This window comes from Acomys russatus, chromosome 17 (assembly GCF_903995435.1).
Source record: "Acomys russatus chromosome 17, mAcoRus1.1, whole genome shotgun sequence".
In the NCBI taxonomy this organism is placed as follows: domain Eukaryota; kingdom Metazoa; phylum Chordata; class Mammalia; order Rodentia; family Muridae; genus Acomys; species Acomys russatus.
The window spans coordinates 18398940-18414306 of NC_067153.1; the positions used below are offsets into that span (position 1 = coordinate 18398940).

The 15367-nt window shown below is 40.0% G+C and overlaps 1 protein-coding gene across 2 annotated transcripts in view; it reads right to left on the bottom strand.

Annotated features, from left to right (window-relative positions):
* Window positions 1–14474, bottom strand: part of Efr3a (EFR3 homolog A) — an 84579-nt gene extending 70105 nt beyond the window's left edge. For both annotated transcript variants that reach the window (XM_051159593.1, XM_051159592.1), the window contains exon 1: window positions 14266–14474. In XM_051159593.1, coding sequence (XP_051015550.1) covers window positions 14266–14275 — 10 coding nt within the window. In that variant the 5' untranslated portion in view covers window positions 14276–14474. The remainder of the gene's footprint in view (window positions 1–14265) is intronic.
* Window positions 14475–15367: the final 893 nt, after the last annotated feature.

Consider the following 15367-nt stretch of genomic DNA (forward strand, 5'->3'; position numbering starts at 1 on the left):
TGCCTCATGAGTCTACCAAGGATGACTAGTCTGCGTTAGGTTATTTTAAATTAAACATCCTCTGAATATTTGGCAAGGAAAAGGGTATTTTGGTCCAAATTCAAAAACAGCTTTCTAATTGCCTAACTATTTAAATTTTGACAATATCTTATTTCCTTGCTAGTCGTGATATAACAAAAGTGTTCATTCTGTGGGAGAATTTGTAAATTCCAAAATTATTCATAGAAGAAATATATTTAATATACCAACAGCACTGATTCTTCTTATAGATTCTAGAACACCCACAGCATCTATGCCACATGCTAAAACATTTTCCTTTTAAATGAATGATTAAAATGTCTCGCTATATTGTACTGTTGCATTCCAATTGTGAGTTTAAATAAAATATGCATTTTAAAAAATGTCTCCATTACTTAAATTTAAATTAGAAAAGGGAAAAAAAAACATCTCATAGAATTTACTGGGCAGGCTTAGCTAGAAGAAAAGTGTAATAAAAACATAAGAGTGAAGGGATTACAATTGGGATGTAATGTGAATAAATAATAATAATAATAATAATAATAATAATAATAATAATAATAATAATAATGTTGTTTTAAAAGAGTATTTTTAAAAACATAATTTCAGTCTTCAAAGTTCAGTGTTTGATGCACTCCCCCAAACTTCCAATTCAAACAAATAAAACCCCGAATATTCTCATTCTCCCCACCTCTCTTCCCACCCCTATCACCACCACACCACCCTGTGCTGGAAACTGAACCCAGGACCTTGTCCATGCCAGGCAAGAACTGTAACTGAGCTACATCACCAGTCTTTGAAGTCTTTCCCAGCCATACATGAGATCTTTCAGAAGATACTGTCAAAAGTTTAAGAGCTGAAATTTGCACTTATTCTCTAATCATAAGCACACTGCGCTACTGAATTTACAATGGTTTTTATGTTAATCAAAACTCAGGGCACAGGTGCTTTGAAGTGGGAAGTGGGGATAAAAATAGACAGGAAAACTTACCTGAAGAGGAAAAGAATGGAAGGACAGAGGAAGAGAGAAGGAGATGGGGGTAAATCACACTAAGGATGTTTGAAAAGGCCATGGGAATTGTATTATCTTATGGCTATCTTACAGATAGTATAAAGAAGTCTGTGGGGATGGGGTGTTCTGAATAGTTTAACTGAAGTTATGCTAATTAATGCCCCCTCCAAAAATAATGTAAAGCTATCCAAAAATAAAGTATACGCCAGTTTCTGGAATTGAAAAGCTCCTTTTGTGCTCCAGATGATCTATATTGCTATTATCCTTAGTGCTTCCAGAAACGAAGGTAACACCTTATTGCTGAAGACACTACACACCTCAGATACAGAATCTGAAGGAATGATTCCGGTTTGGCCTGGAGGCCTCCTCACTGAGGACTATTTCTTATAGTCTTGGAAGGATCCAAGCAAATCACCAACTGAGAAAAGCTATCAATAACTTTATCAAGCTGAAACACCAATGAACCACAACAACAACCAGCATGTTAAGATATTCTACAGGGTGCAGCAGTGGCACCTACACCCTGGGGGTGACCAACAGAACCTAGCTGAACTTAAGGTACACCCAATAGGAGGGAGTCCATACTAGGTACGTGGTTGATGAGGCTGCAGAACTTAAGGGAAAACTTGTCACTGCCATTTTTGTAAATGTCTATAATGTCTAACTGCATCCTAAACAGCTAGCCTATAGCCACTATAAAGTGTACCTCTCACCCCTCATCAAAAAACCATTTTTTTGCACCAGACATGTGCCATTATAGAAAGGCGAAGTGGTCAAAAGGCAGAGACTAGCAAACCATGGGGTAGCAGTGTCAATCAATACATTTACAAAATAAGCCTTACACTGAAGGCCCAAGTAACATCATGGAAGAGGAGGTGAAAAAACGCTATGAGCCAAAGAACAAGAATATCCCAGTTTGAGAGAGTCTCTTCTACATGAGACTGAGGATGAGGATGACAATGACAACAAGTGTGACGGCAACACTAAGTGGCAAGTGGTGGCGTGGTTCTGGGAAGAGTTGGAGGAGGGATGGAGGTAAATATGACCGAGTCATATGTATGAAGTTCTCTAAGAATTAATAAAAAGTATTACATTTGCTTTATTTAAAAAAAAAAAGCCTCTAAGGGTATAAAAGAAAATTTCTAATCTGTATTTTTGAATGGATCACAAAACTAACATTTTTTACTGCCATATGATATCAGTGTATTACTAAATTATCACAAGTCCAAAAGCAAAAGTGGAATGGGAGCAAAATAGCCTATTTTCTGTGGCATTGCACAAAAAGGAATCTAGAAACCTGAGTGTTTGTGGCATTTTTTAAATGTCCATACCTATAAATAATAGGTTTGCTCTTAAAATGGAAAGGATCAATAGAAAGTCATCTCATCTCTGTAAATACCATTAAGTACTCTTGAACACTGAGTCACAGAGCAATTTTAGACAGAAATGTCAAAGTGGCTGAATCAACTGTCACTGTGGCAGAAGCACAGCAGTTAAACTACATGTAATCACATTCGGCCCTTCCTGCTGCTCTGAGGACTCCTGTACAAAGCACTGCTATGATTATTCCACCTTTAATCTCCATGCTGCTGTACATATTGGGGAAGGCCCAACAGAAAGAACAGTATTTCTACATAGTTTAAAGAGCAAACAGATCCTGAGCACCGTACCACATGATGGAGCACACAGCGAAGGAGCAGTATTAGCAGTGTAAGGGGAGAAAAGTCTCAGTGAAAACCCAGGAGTGAACTGATGCTGTCAGTGACAACTCAAGTCTCTAAACTCTCCTCAATTTTATTGAGAAATAAGCATTTCTTGAAAAACTTAATATGCACAAACAACCATCTGCTGCCCAAAAACCACTCATTTCTTTCACCAATACATAATGCAATGAAGCTTGAACAAGAGAGCCATAGAATAAACCCTAATAGTCTGGCTCTATATGCTTCTATATGATTCTATATGGTTCTATATGGCTCTATATGCTTCGTTGTAGACTACACATGCCAAGGTGCTCTCACTTCTGTTTTCAAGCTGCACAACCACCAGTGTGTAGACATTTACTGACTATAATTTGACAGTCTCTTCTCCCAGACAGGAAGCAGTGACAAGACAGTTACGGACAGATGTTTACGATTACATGTACTGGACCTCAAATATGACAACTGCTTTTAAGGTTAAAACAATTTTAAAACATCTTCCCTGATGCTCCATAAATTTTCTTTATTGTCATAACTTCAGGTCAGACTGTTAGAAAATGTCACTACTACTATTTCTTGAGACTTTAGACTACTTAAAAGCTACCACAGATGGCCTGTCTGGCATAGGAAACAAATAGAAGCCATGATCTCCCTCTCTGTCTGGTCAGTATAAATTTGCTCAACACCTTTCTTCCCTATGAGTATGCTTTACCAGCAAAGACACCAGCTATGACATCCATATGGTGAATATGAAGATCACACTGTACCTGTGCCTAAGTAGTGATACACAGCAGTCTTTGAACAAGAATATGTTAAACAAAAGAGAAAATTACTTATTCCTTCTCAAGTCTCTGATGGGGCTGAAGGCCAGATAGTTTAGTCTTACAACTAAGCTTAGTTGGTTAGCAGTTAAGATGTTTTTAGATCAAGATAGATGTGTTAAGTTAATAGAGATGAGATATAATAGATATTGATTTACATTCAGAATTTTAGGCTCACAAAGATAGGAAAGATGTTTACTTCAAGTTTGCCAAATACAAATGGCCAAATCACTATGAATGTAACATTTATATAATTCCTGACTGTCTTTTGGTTCTTCCTGCTGTAAGTAGTTTATTATAATCATGTGTAACAATATAAATGTATATATTACAAAAGAAACATAATAAAAAAGAGAAAATTACTAAATCCCATGTGTCTGTGTGTGTGTTTGTGTATGTATGTATACATTACACACACATACACACCCTTTTTAAGCTTCTTATTTTCTAGGACTTAAGTTTTTCTTCAACTGACTGTGTCTTTTTTTTCTACTCATATGATATTATTTCTATTTATTTCCCTAAGCCAGTCTTTCTGCTATGCTCACTATTTCTGTCATATCATTTAAGGCACTCTGGTTTTTGAAAGTATTGTCTATTCATCTTCTTGTTAGTATCATGGGCACTGTCTCTCCCCTGAACTTCTACAGACCCATTCTCAAGGCTTTTATTTTTTCTTTTTTAACTCCTCCCATGCTATAACTATGTGCATACCTGTCGATAAATGGTATAACCTTCTGATGCTAGGGATTACTTTATCCAATTCTGCATTCTCCATCTTAGCAGTATCTTGCAAATGTAGGCATTGATATTTCCTAACAGACTCACCAAAAAGCAAAACTGAAAGAGAACAACTGTGAATCCACTAGTATACTTACATATCTGTGACAAAAATAACTACAGAAAGGAGCTATAATATATTCAGTCCTGGAGACTGTTAGACCAAAAAGGTGAGTCACCATCAGCTAAATTACTTTGGGTTTTGCCTCAGAGTCCCTGAGCTTTTAACTCTAAAACAGCTTATATTTTCTATCTACTTTTTAAAAGCAGTCAGTGTCAGTGTGCTACTGAAACTAAATGTACACCATCACAAATAAATGAGATAAAAACACAGCTACACAGCTACCCTATCTGAAGCTGGGTGGGCCATTTGTTCAATCTCTTCAGCATCTTTTCCTTACTATTACACCTGCCTGGAATGAGGCATTTTGAAAACCTGAGTTTCAGGGGTACCTTGGGCTTCCTTTCCATGACCCACCAATGAGAGCTAAAGACAACAAGCACCCTGTGCCAGAAAATGGAACGGACTTCTGCAAATAAAGTCTCTATAAAAGAACTGGTCCATCTATCTGTCATCTCTTTCTGGGATCTAGATTGTTCCATCTTGTGAAGGTGCTGTGTGACGACAACAAGGCTAAGACTGTGTGGACTGTGCCAACTATATTTTGTCTTTTTTAAGGCCAAGCAACATACTAGGATGAAGTGAAGGGAAAGGTGACATGAAATAGACGAGTTACCCATCTGCTCCTCATCAGTACTGCAAATTGAAGGAACTAAACTTCTGAAATTCACACAGGCCAGCTAGAACAAGAGCAAGCTTTACAGACTCAGATCATGCATCTGCCTTGAATGACCTTGCTCTTCAGATACACACTTTCATCCAGTTGAATAGGTGTCAATACGAGGCCTGAAGCAACTATCTTTTGCTGCCAGCATGCTTGCCCTAATACATTAACAAGTATTTCTACCTCTAAAACCCAACAATTACAAAAATATAACATTGCACCTACAAATTCCTAAGAAATACTGTCTTCTCCCAGTTATTAAGTCAAATATATAATAAACATACATTTAACTAAGTACATAAAATCAGTCAATTGATTAGATGTCATAAAAGGGCCACTCCTCTCAATTCCCAGAATGTCCACTAATCAAGCATGTTTTGCACACTATGAGAACCCAGGAACCATAATCACAAACGTGGGACCTTCTACTTCATCTGTCTGCTCAGCAGAACCATTTAAAGTTAACTTGCAACTACAGCACAGAGACCATGGTAGTGAATTACCAAGACAGCTGTTCAAAAATGCCCACTACAGAGCAGCAGTGTGAAGAACACTTCGAATTATCCAGAAAACTACTGGAGTGCAGGTGGCAAAAAGAAAAGGTACAGCTGAACACCAAGTAAACAGGAAAAATGATGCTACTTAGAGAATTCCTTTAAAGGCTATGAAGCAAACCCTTTCATGACTAATTTTAGAATAAATAACTTTAATTCAGAAGTATAACAGAAAAAAACATAGACGTTCCCATTTCAATAAAATTTAGAATTATGCCAACAATAACATCCAAAGTTAGAGAGCAAGAGATGAACATGCCAAGGAGGAACGGGATGCCTTCCACGGAAAGAAGGGAAATACTATCAGCTCCTATTTGCTTCAGAACATCAAGAGTTGGCTCATTTCAAGAACTGGATGAACCTGGCAGAACTGATGACAGAATTTTGACAGGGTGATATTAATCATAGTAGGAACTGCTGACATTCACTTTGGATCCCACCTGCCTAAAACTGTATTCACTCCACAATAGAGAATCATTCCAAAAAGATACAAAAACCTATCAACTCCCCATAAACTGAACGCCCCCCCAGTGACTCATCTCACCGGCTCTGGAGTTCAAGACTGAAACCAGTACTTAGTAAGTCATAAAACACTTCAAACAAGAGAGACAAGTGGTAAACTGTGCTTCCTACTCACCAACACTGCACTACCTCAGCAAGGCATTCCCAGAAGCTTGCATTTCTAAGCATCTCACAGCAAGAAGATGCCAAGCACTGCTTTGCTTTTCTATGCAGTTAACACCATGTGATTGGTTTGTCAGAGTTCTAGTCTGCCTGCTACAGGAAGAACCTGTTCAGTAGTTCAATGTCTTGTTTTGGGTTTTTGAAAAAGTTGTATTAAAGCTATAGCCTTTGTAAAGCAGATGTAAAGCTGCACCTCTTTTTTTCTAATTACAGAGAGCTCACTGTAGAAAATCTACAAAACACAAATTAAGAATATGAATTCCCCAGGCATACCTATATTCCAAGCACTCAGGAAGCTAAGGCAGTGGGAATGCTAGTTTCAGGTTAGCCTGTGGTCTGGGGCAAAACACTATATATGTGTCTTCTTGGTGCAGCTTTGGTCTAATTTGTTTATTAGGTTGCCTCAAACTCTAGTTCAGACTCCCAAGAACTGGGATTACTACAGCCTGGCTTCAAGAGTACTATTTCACATGAATGCATAATATTTTGTTCAAAGGATGTTCTATTATCAATATGTTCCAATTCTCTGTTACTGGACACAAGTTTCTGTGTTTCCACTTGTTGCAAGGGTTATTATGACAGAACATTTTGAGGAAAAAACAAAACAAAAAACCTCTGCTTTAGTCATTTCTAAGAACAGATTCCTAGAAGTGAAATTCCTGAGTCAATGGGTATAAACTCTACACGAGTTGATAATACATTTTTAATCTGCTTTCCAATGAAATTTAAACCAATCTACACTCCTACCATTTGTATTTAAACCACTTCATGTTATTGTTAGAGGCTTCTGACAATCTACCAAACCAAAATTGGTTTTGGCTTTTAATCTGCAATTCTTTATTAATGAAATCAAGCCACACTTCCCAAGAAAAACCTGTATCAATCATACTTTTTTATAGAAAGTGTTAAGTGAATACTCAACTACATAAGGCTGGTAGTACTTTGCTTTCAGATTTATATAAATAATGCTGTTTTTTTATTTAATAAATTATTTTGGCTCCTTCATTAGCCATGATTTCTCCCATAGTTCTCTCCTTAACTCTTCTTCCCTTTTGAGGAGGAAAGTGATGCATGTACTGACCATCCTCCCAGGATTCTGATGGCCTGGGTTCTAGTGGCAAAGCACGACCCAGCTGACTGGCACACCAAGTCTTCTGGCTTTCAGCTGCCTCTTTGCCAACTGTATTAAATATTCTTAGAGTTCAAAATTCTATCTAGTCTATCCCAATTCCTATCTTGGTTGATTCTATAATTTTTGAGCTAAAATTCATGCACATTACAAAGGCATGCTGAGGGTCCAGCCACATAATTAAAATATTTTGGTAAGCAAAAGAAAAAAGTTAAGAAGAAAAATTATGTAAACATCAGCAGAGAAGACAGTAAAAGCAAAATACTTAGAATGGTATATTTTTGTTGAGTAACAGTAGTCTTTCCTCCCACTTTGGTGATCTGTTTTGATTTTTTTCTAGCAAACCCTGCTATGTCTGTAAGTCATTACAAGTTATATGGGAAGGGTGGGGTAAGATTCTGTATTTTTCCTAGAGAAGAATCATCAGGACTTTCATCAGATTCTCAATAGGGTTCATTTAGCAAAATATGTAAGCCCTTAACCTGGACAGTGTTGATGTCTATCTTCTTGACCATCTTTCCTGAAGTGGCTTGTGGCCTGCCTGGGCCTTTTCATGCCTTCTACTTCTGAAAATCTTTGAGACCCCTTTTCAACAACAATATCAATAAAAAATGGTCCCACTACTACAGAATAATAGGATGATCATTTCCTGCTGAAAGCCCCATGAGACAAACTTCATGTCATAAAGAAATGAACTGATAAAATAATTTAAACATGCACACACACACATACATACACACATGCACACAGTGGAGCTTCTAATCAAAATGCTAATTAAACAAGAACACTGTGACTCCAGAATACTCTGAAAACACATGAGTACTGTCAGTTACTAAAATCTAGTACCTAAAGGGAAAGAAAAGTAACTAGACTAGAGAAAAACATAATATTCTATAAAAAATCAGATCTACCCACAGTTCAACACACTATTAGAGAAACACTATGGTAACTGGACACTCCATTCCAGAGTTAAACAATAATATCTCTTCATTGCATGCGCACACACACACACACACACACACACACACACACACACACACACACACACACTAAATCTAGCTCTGCTTCCTAAACCACAAGGGACTTTTTTTCCTTTTATGTGTGTGTGGTGGAGGGGTGGGTAAGAGTAACTGGCAATAATAAAAAGAAAAACAGTAATTATAATAATATATTATTATTGCTCTAGAAAACCAGAGGAACCTGGCTTCAGCTGGTTTTGCTTTTATGCTGCCCATTCAAAAGTAAATAAAACAGTAGAAACAAACTGACTTCCCCCAGAAAACTAGCTTCTTCTTCACCTTTGCCCAACTACTCACATGGTTTCCAGAGATGCATAAAACATTCCTTAAATCCTGGTGAAAAAATGAGATTCTGCAAGGGAGATGCTACCCCTCCTGATCCCAGAAAGAACCTGATCAGAGTCAATTTAGGGTCGAGTTCAGGTGCATCACGCTAACCAGATCAGGCCTATAGGCTGTTTGAGCCTCTGGGTTGAGAAGGCATTTCTGGGGAGCAAGCTGGTTGAGCATCCTCATGGTTTGAAAGCAGGACGGACTGTGGACACAGCTTGATCTGTAATATTTAAATATTTAGAACTATAGCAGTTCTTAATGAGGTGTCCAGGGGATATACGGTATTGTCTGGAAACATTTCTGGTTCTTACAACTTTCTGGTTCTTACAACTTTCTGGTTCTTACAACTTTGGGAGTCTTGGGGAGGGGAATGGGTGCTGCTACTGGCTTTAGTAGATAAAAGCCAAAGATGCTGCTAAACATTCTATAAAACAGGGCAGGCTCCTGCGACCATTCCCTCCTTTAGCCACCACCAAATTAGTTGGTCCAAGGTATCAGTAGTGCAAAAGCTGAAAACTTTCATTTACAGTATGAAGTGCAGACATTTGTATTGCCTTCCACCTCAAAAAACATCCAGGAAGGTCTGGTAAAAATCTGATTATGGCATGCCTTTATAAAGAAACCAGTAATCTGGAAACTGCTAGTATGCCTACAAATAGTCATTGTGATCGTGACAGCCTAAGCAGATTTTCAGTCCTTAATCGCTTCTCTACATTATAATGGCACATAAAACTATTCCATTTCTGGCTTCCATCTCCTCCAGCCTTATTTCAACATTTGCATAATCTTTAAAACAGCTCTGCTTACTCATGAAAGGAACTTATTGAAGCTTAAGTTTTGTGTGGTATGTCAGTACACGTCTTTAATCCCAGCAACTGGATCCCAGACGGGTGGATCTCTTGAGTTTGAATCCACCGAAGTCTCAAAAGTTCATTCCAGACCAGCCAGGGATACACAGAGACACACTTTAAAAACAGAAAAGAATAGTTGGGCACTGTGGCAAACACCTGTAACTCCAGTACTTGGGGAGGCAGAGGCAGAGGCAGGTGGACCTCTGTGAGTTCAAGGCCATCCTTGTCTACATGAAAAAAAACAAAACAAAAAAAAAAAAAAAAAAAAAAAAAAAAAAAAAAAAAAGAAAGAAAAAGAGAAAGGAAGGAAAAAGAAATGCAGGTCTCCTAGGCAGCAATCAAAGCAGTATTAAGACAAAAGTCAGTGTGAGAGGAGAAACAAAAAAATACAAAACTTCAGTTACAACTCTGTATGAAGGAAGAAGGCTGGAGAGAAAGAAGGAAATATGGGAGAGGACGAGGGGGAGAAAGATGGACAAACAATAATATAAATAAATATGAACACAAAGGCTCCAAAGCCAGTACTATGAATGTATGTTCTACGCTTTCAATATTAAGTGTCCACTGACCTCATTTGCTAACAGGCTTTTTCTTAGTTTCTTTTTGTGTTGCTGTGATAAAATAGTCTAACAAATCAACTTAAGGAAGAAAGGGTTTATTCTGGCTCAAAGTTCAAGAATATAGTCTTTCATGACAGAAAACTCAAAGCAACAGACTCTGAAGCAGCTGATACACTGGATGCATAATGAGAAAGCAGAGAGTGATGACGGTGTGCTGAGGTTCAGAGGTTCAGAATCTTCCTCAACTTCATCAAGTTGCCCAGGGAATGATGCCACACACACAGTGCACTGGCACTTCCATATCAATTAGCCCGATCAAGAAAATCCCACATGAGTATGCCCAGAGGCCTGTCCTCCAGTTGATTCCAGATTCTGTCAAGTTGTTAAGACTAAGGACCACAGGCTTGGCCTCTAGCTGGTGAGCTTTAACTTGGCAAATGGAAGAGCAAGACACTGAAATAATGAACAGATTAATATACTGATAAAGTCCCAACTGACTGACTTACTGGAAAACACAAGCAGGTGACTGTAGGATGAGCCTCTGGATGATTCCTCTAAGTCTGTTTCCTGGCTATTAAAGGTGAATGGTTATTATGTGACGGGCAGTTTTTCTTTTCTGATCTATTCTATTTGGTGTTGAGTGGAGAGTGGGGTGTGACTTTCACACGTACTGTGGTGCCTCATATTTGACCATGTCCCCTGGATGCGGAGACCTGGTGGCACTCATAGGAAGGATAGCAGGCTACCAAGAAGAGACTTGATACCCTATGAGCATATAAAGGGGGAGGAAGTCCCCCTCAGTCACAGTCATAGGGGAGGGGAGTAAGGGGAAAATGGGAGGGAGGGAAGAATGGGAGGATACAAGGGATGGGATAACCATTGAGATGAAATATGAATAAATAAAAAAAGAAATTAAAAATAAAAAAACTAAAAAATAAATAAAGGTGAACGGCTTTCATACGACGCTTTCCCCTGCCATCCTTTTTGGCCATGATGTTCCTTCCTTCCACAGGCCTAAGAGCAGTGGATTAATGGATATGAATGTGTCAGTTTTTTCTCAGGTCCATCACAGTAATATAAAGCAAACACAACATGTAATGTGTTTCTAAAAACTTCAACTATCACCCATCCTTCAGGATTCATTCTGTGCTTTGTCTATAAGACATTAAAAATAGTTAAATATAATTAGCTTTATTCAAAGATAGGGGGGCAACCACATTAACAGTCTAACAAACCTAACCAGATAGCAATGCTGATGTGTGTCAAAAGAAAGCACCAGCCACATACTGAAAGCAGTTAATAGCAAACAACACTTCAGTGTTTGAATTCCCCCAGCTAATATCTAATAATTTCTCATATATAAAAGCACATGTTTTCATGTATGAGATGTGGCTGAACTAAGAAGCCCCTTGCATATAAGCAGTTTATTAAAGAGTTTAAATCCATGCCTTTATAATGGAGTAGGTACTTAGTACACCTGTGGAATCTGGAATCTTCTTCCCAGATCTGTGGCAGGTCTAAAAGTCCAGGCAAATGATGAACTTTTTTTATAAACAAAAACCTAATGTAATTAAAACAAAAACAAACAAAACTGATTCATTCAACTTTGGCTAAGGAAAAATAGGCATTGTCTATATTCAATGTAGATTCTGTTTAAAGGGGCCAGATCTGTGTTCAAGTGCTGGTTCTACTCCATTTATGACTCGAGGAAGCCATCAAAACCCACTAAAGACCAAGCACTGTGGTACATGTCTACCAAGCCTTTAAGAGTGGGAGAAGGACAAGTTCTAGGCTAGCCTGCTCTACATGAGCCACTGTCTAAAAACAAAATAAAACAGTAATTAAAAAAAAAAAAACTGTCTCAGCCACCTGATCTTCAAAATAAACAAAAAGATTGGATTAAGAAACCTCAATTTTCCTTCCAATTCAAATACTGGTACAGAATTTGAAACCTTTGAAATTAAAAGCTTAGCATGAGTCTATTAAATGTAGGTTTGACAAGACCATCTAATGCCAGTCCTGAAGTTAGTCAGCCAACTACAGGCTAAACACAGAATGACAAGGACAAGAAGTGTTCTGGCAGACATCCTTCCAGTCGCTTTCTCAGAGTCCTTGGCTCTAAACAATTCCAGTAAGGTAATTGTCATCAGACAATTCCAGTAAGGTAATTGTCATCAGACGCACACTTGCTTGGCCAGCATGGCTCCAGCATGGGAAGCTGGCTTCTACTACCAATGTCATTTCAATTCCAGGTAAACAACAAAAACAAAAGAATTAGTAGTCTGTGAGCTGCTAACAGAATTCTAGAACCCAAGAGACTAAAGTGATCCTCTTCAACCCTTCAATTTTGTAGAAAAGCATCACCATTCATCAGCTAAAACACTTAAAGGTTAACTGCTGAGCATGTAAAAAATGCCTTTTCACCACTTAACATTCTTTTAAAATGCTTATGACATCTAATTTCTTTTTCTAAAAAGCATCCATAATAGAGTGACTGTGTTTTCAGTCTCTGCTTATAAATTTAGTATGTTAGGCGTGTACTTTGGACACGGGACATCAAAGAAGAGCTCCTGCCCATGGAAATATCACAGACATCTTGAGAGCTCTGACCATCAGAAGAGAAAAAGCAGGAGCTACCATTTCAGCTCTGAATCCCTGTCCACATCAGTATCTCTTTTCGATTACAAATGTGCAGCAAGAAGTATGACAAATGATACGCACACATTTCTCTTGACCTTCCTTTCATTCATGGTGTGCAATCTGACACCAAAGTTCGACTTAAACTCACTGGACAGAGTAAATAAACGAAACATCCTAAAAAAAAAAAAAAAAATACGTTTTCAGCATCTTCTCTAGGAAACTAGATCATGCCAGCACATAACCAAAAGCTCGATAATTTTACAGAAAGTTGGCGGACATTTTTTACCAAGGAAGTCCACATGAAGTCTCATCTTTTGAGACTAATCGTTTATCTTTCTCAATTTTCCGGAAAAAGATTGGCACGTACTTGAACAGAAGAAATAATAAACTGACAGTAATGATCATGAGCACGGTGGCGTATTCCTCTAGGCTGAACGAGTCAAACAAAACTATAAAGTAAGGCTCACACAATGACGTGCAAATAAAACAAAGCACACTTGGTGTTTGAGGGGTTAAAATGATCTTTACATTAAGGTGAAAGATTTGACACAGCTATGAGGCAAACCATTCTACTATTAAGAAAGAATTCTTTATCAAACACTAGGGGGTGAGATGTGCATTTGAAGCTGCCTAGAAATCCTGCATCTGGCATGTCTACAGAAACCACGCAGAAATAGTTAGGAATTCCGAGAGAGAGAGAGAGAGAAAAGAAAAAAATTTTTTTACAAGTGTTTAAAGAGTCTGTGGCGAGACACACTTAAAGGGGCCCTACTTGCAAAGACCCTCAAATCCATTACCAGCATCTCTCCGTCTGAGATCAGCCACTCATTTAGCATGTAATCCCTGGGTTTAGAGTCTCCCAGCAAGTATCTGGGTCACTAGTAACACTGTAGTACCTTGTAGTACAGTGTCTCTCGCAGAGCCTCCACTACCGGGTTATCTCCAAATCCAGCGTCCCGCTGGGACACTTGCACTGAGCTGAGCCCGAGTCCCACAGCAGGCGTTCAGCCTAGGCGTAGTCAGGATGACACACCTGGGGGCAGCCCGGCCTCTGGCCGCAGGGAGGGCTCCAGTCTGTCCCTCTAACCTACTAAGGCAGCACAAGCCTTGACCTCGGGGCCACGGTGCTCGCCACAGTCGCGCTGGGCCGCACGGCAGGCTAACTAGCCCAGGCTTCCCGGTTGGCACTGGTCTCCGTTACTACGGCCGTCACCGCCGGCCGGCGTCAGTGCCCGTAACGCCCCCACCTCAGTTTCCCTGCGTGTGCACCTGGATCCCGCCCTCCCCTCCCATGGGACACTCAAGTCTAAGCGAAACTAACTCCCGGCGGCCCGGCGCTTCCTGGCGGAGTAACCCGCCCGGCCCGGCCCGACACTCACGGGTAGGCATGGTGACCCGAGCCCGCCGCGCTCGCCGCGGTTCTGGGACTCAGAGGGGCCGCGCGAGTCCCACCGACCGCAACATGACTGCGGAAGCCCGGCCACGGACGCTTCGTCGGGGCGGAAGGCGAAGAGCCCAGCAAGCGGATGCCAACCGACCACTGACACCACCGGCCGCGATACGCGCCCCGTCGACGACGCGCTGGGCCGACCCACGCCCGTGACGTCAGCGCGTCGCCGCCTGGACGCCCCGCCCCCGACTCGTCCAAGCTCCGCCCCCGAGCGGTGACTACTCCGCTAGGCCCCTACCTTGTAAGGTGGGCCACAAGAAGGCTGTGTGTGTTAACTCCAAGGTTTCTTTTCTTTTTACTCCTGGTGATCTGACTGTCTCATTTTGGCTCAGAGTGCATCACCTTAGGACTGTGAGGTGCATCACTTTGGGACGCTGGTCTTGAATGTCGGGACTTTCCCCGGGCTCCCTTTCAGTTCTATTTAACTGGTGACAGAGGTTCCATCTCGCAGTCTCTAAATGCCTAATGCCTTTGAGATGCACTAGGGTGATCTAGGGGTGATGGCAGAGGACAAAAAATGCCATTCCCTCTGCGGCTTCTGGTAACTTTCAAAGTGAGAGAGCCCTCAGGACTTGGTCTCCTCCTTTAGAATGCATTTTGAACACTTGGCTAGCCCTGTTCTTAGAGTTAGGTATCGTTAATATTCTACTTGATGAGTCTATTAAAAGTTACAGATCTGGGTCAACTCTGGAACCAGAGCATTCAGCGATGTGGGCAGTACACATAACATTGGCTTGGTACGATAGGCCGCGCACAACCCCTTTTAGAGAAATAAAAGCAGTACCCAGAAATCTAATACTATGTTTTCTAAGTGGTTCCTTCAGGAGACACAGAATTCTGCTAATGAGTGCATTGCTAGGCTAATGGTGCAGAATGGCATATGGGATGATGTGAATATGCACTTTGGGGACCTGTATCCTGGAGTGTAGTGCCAACTTTCTGCTTAAGAAATAAGGTTGTGAAGTCTTGAAAGGAGGAGATAAAGAAGATGAAGTAACCAGAAAGGCTTGAAGGAAATTAGTCTTTGAGCC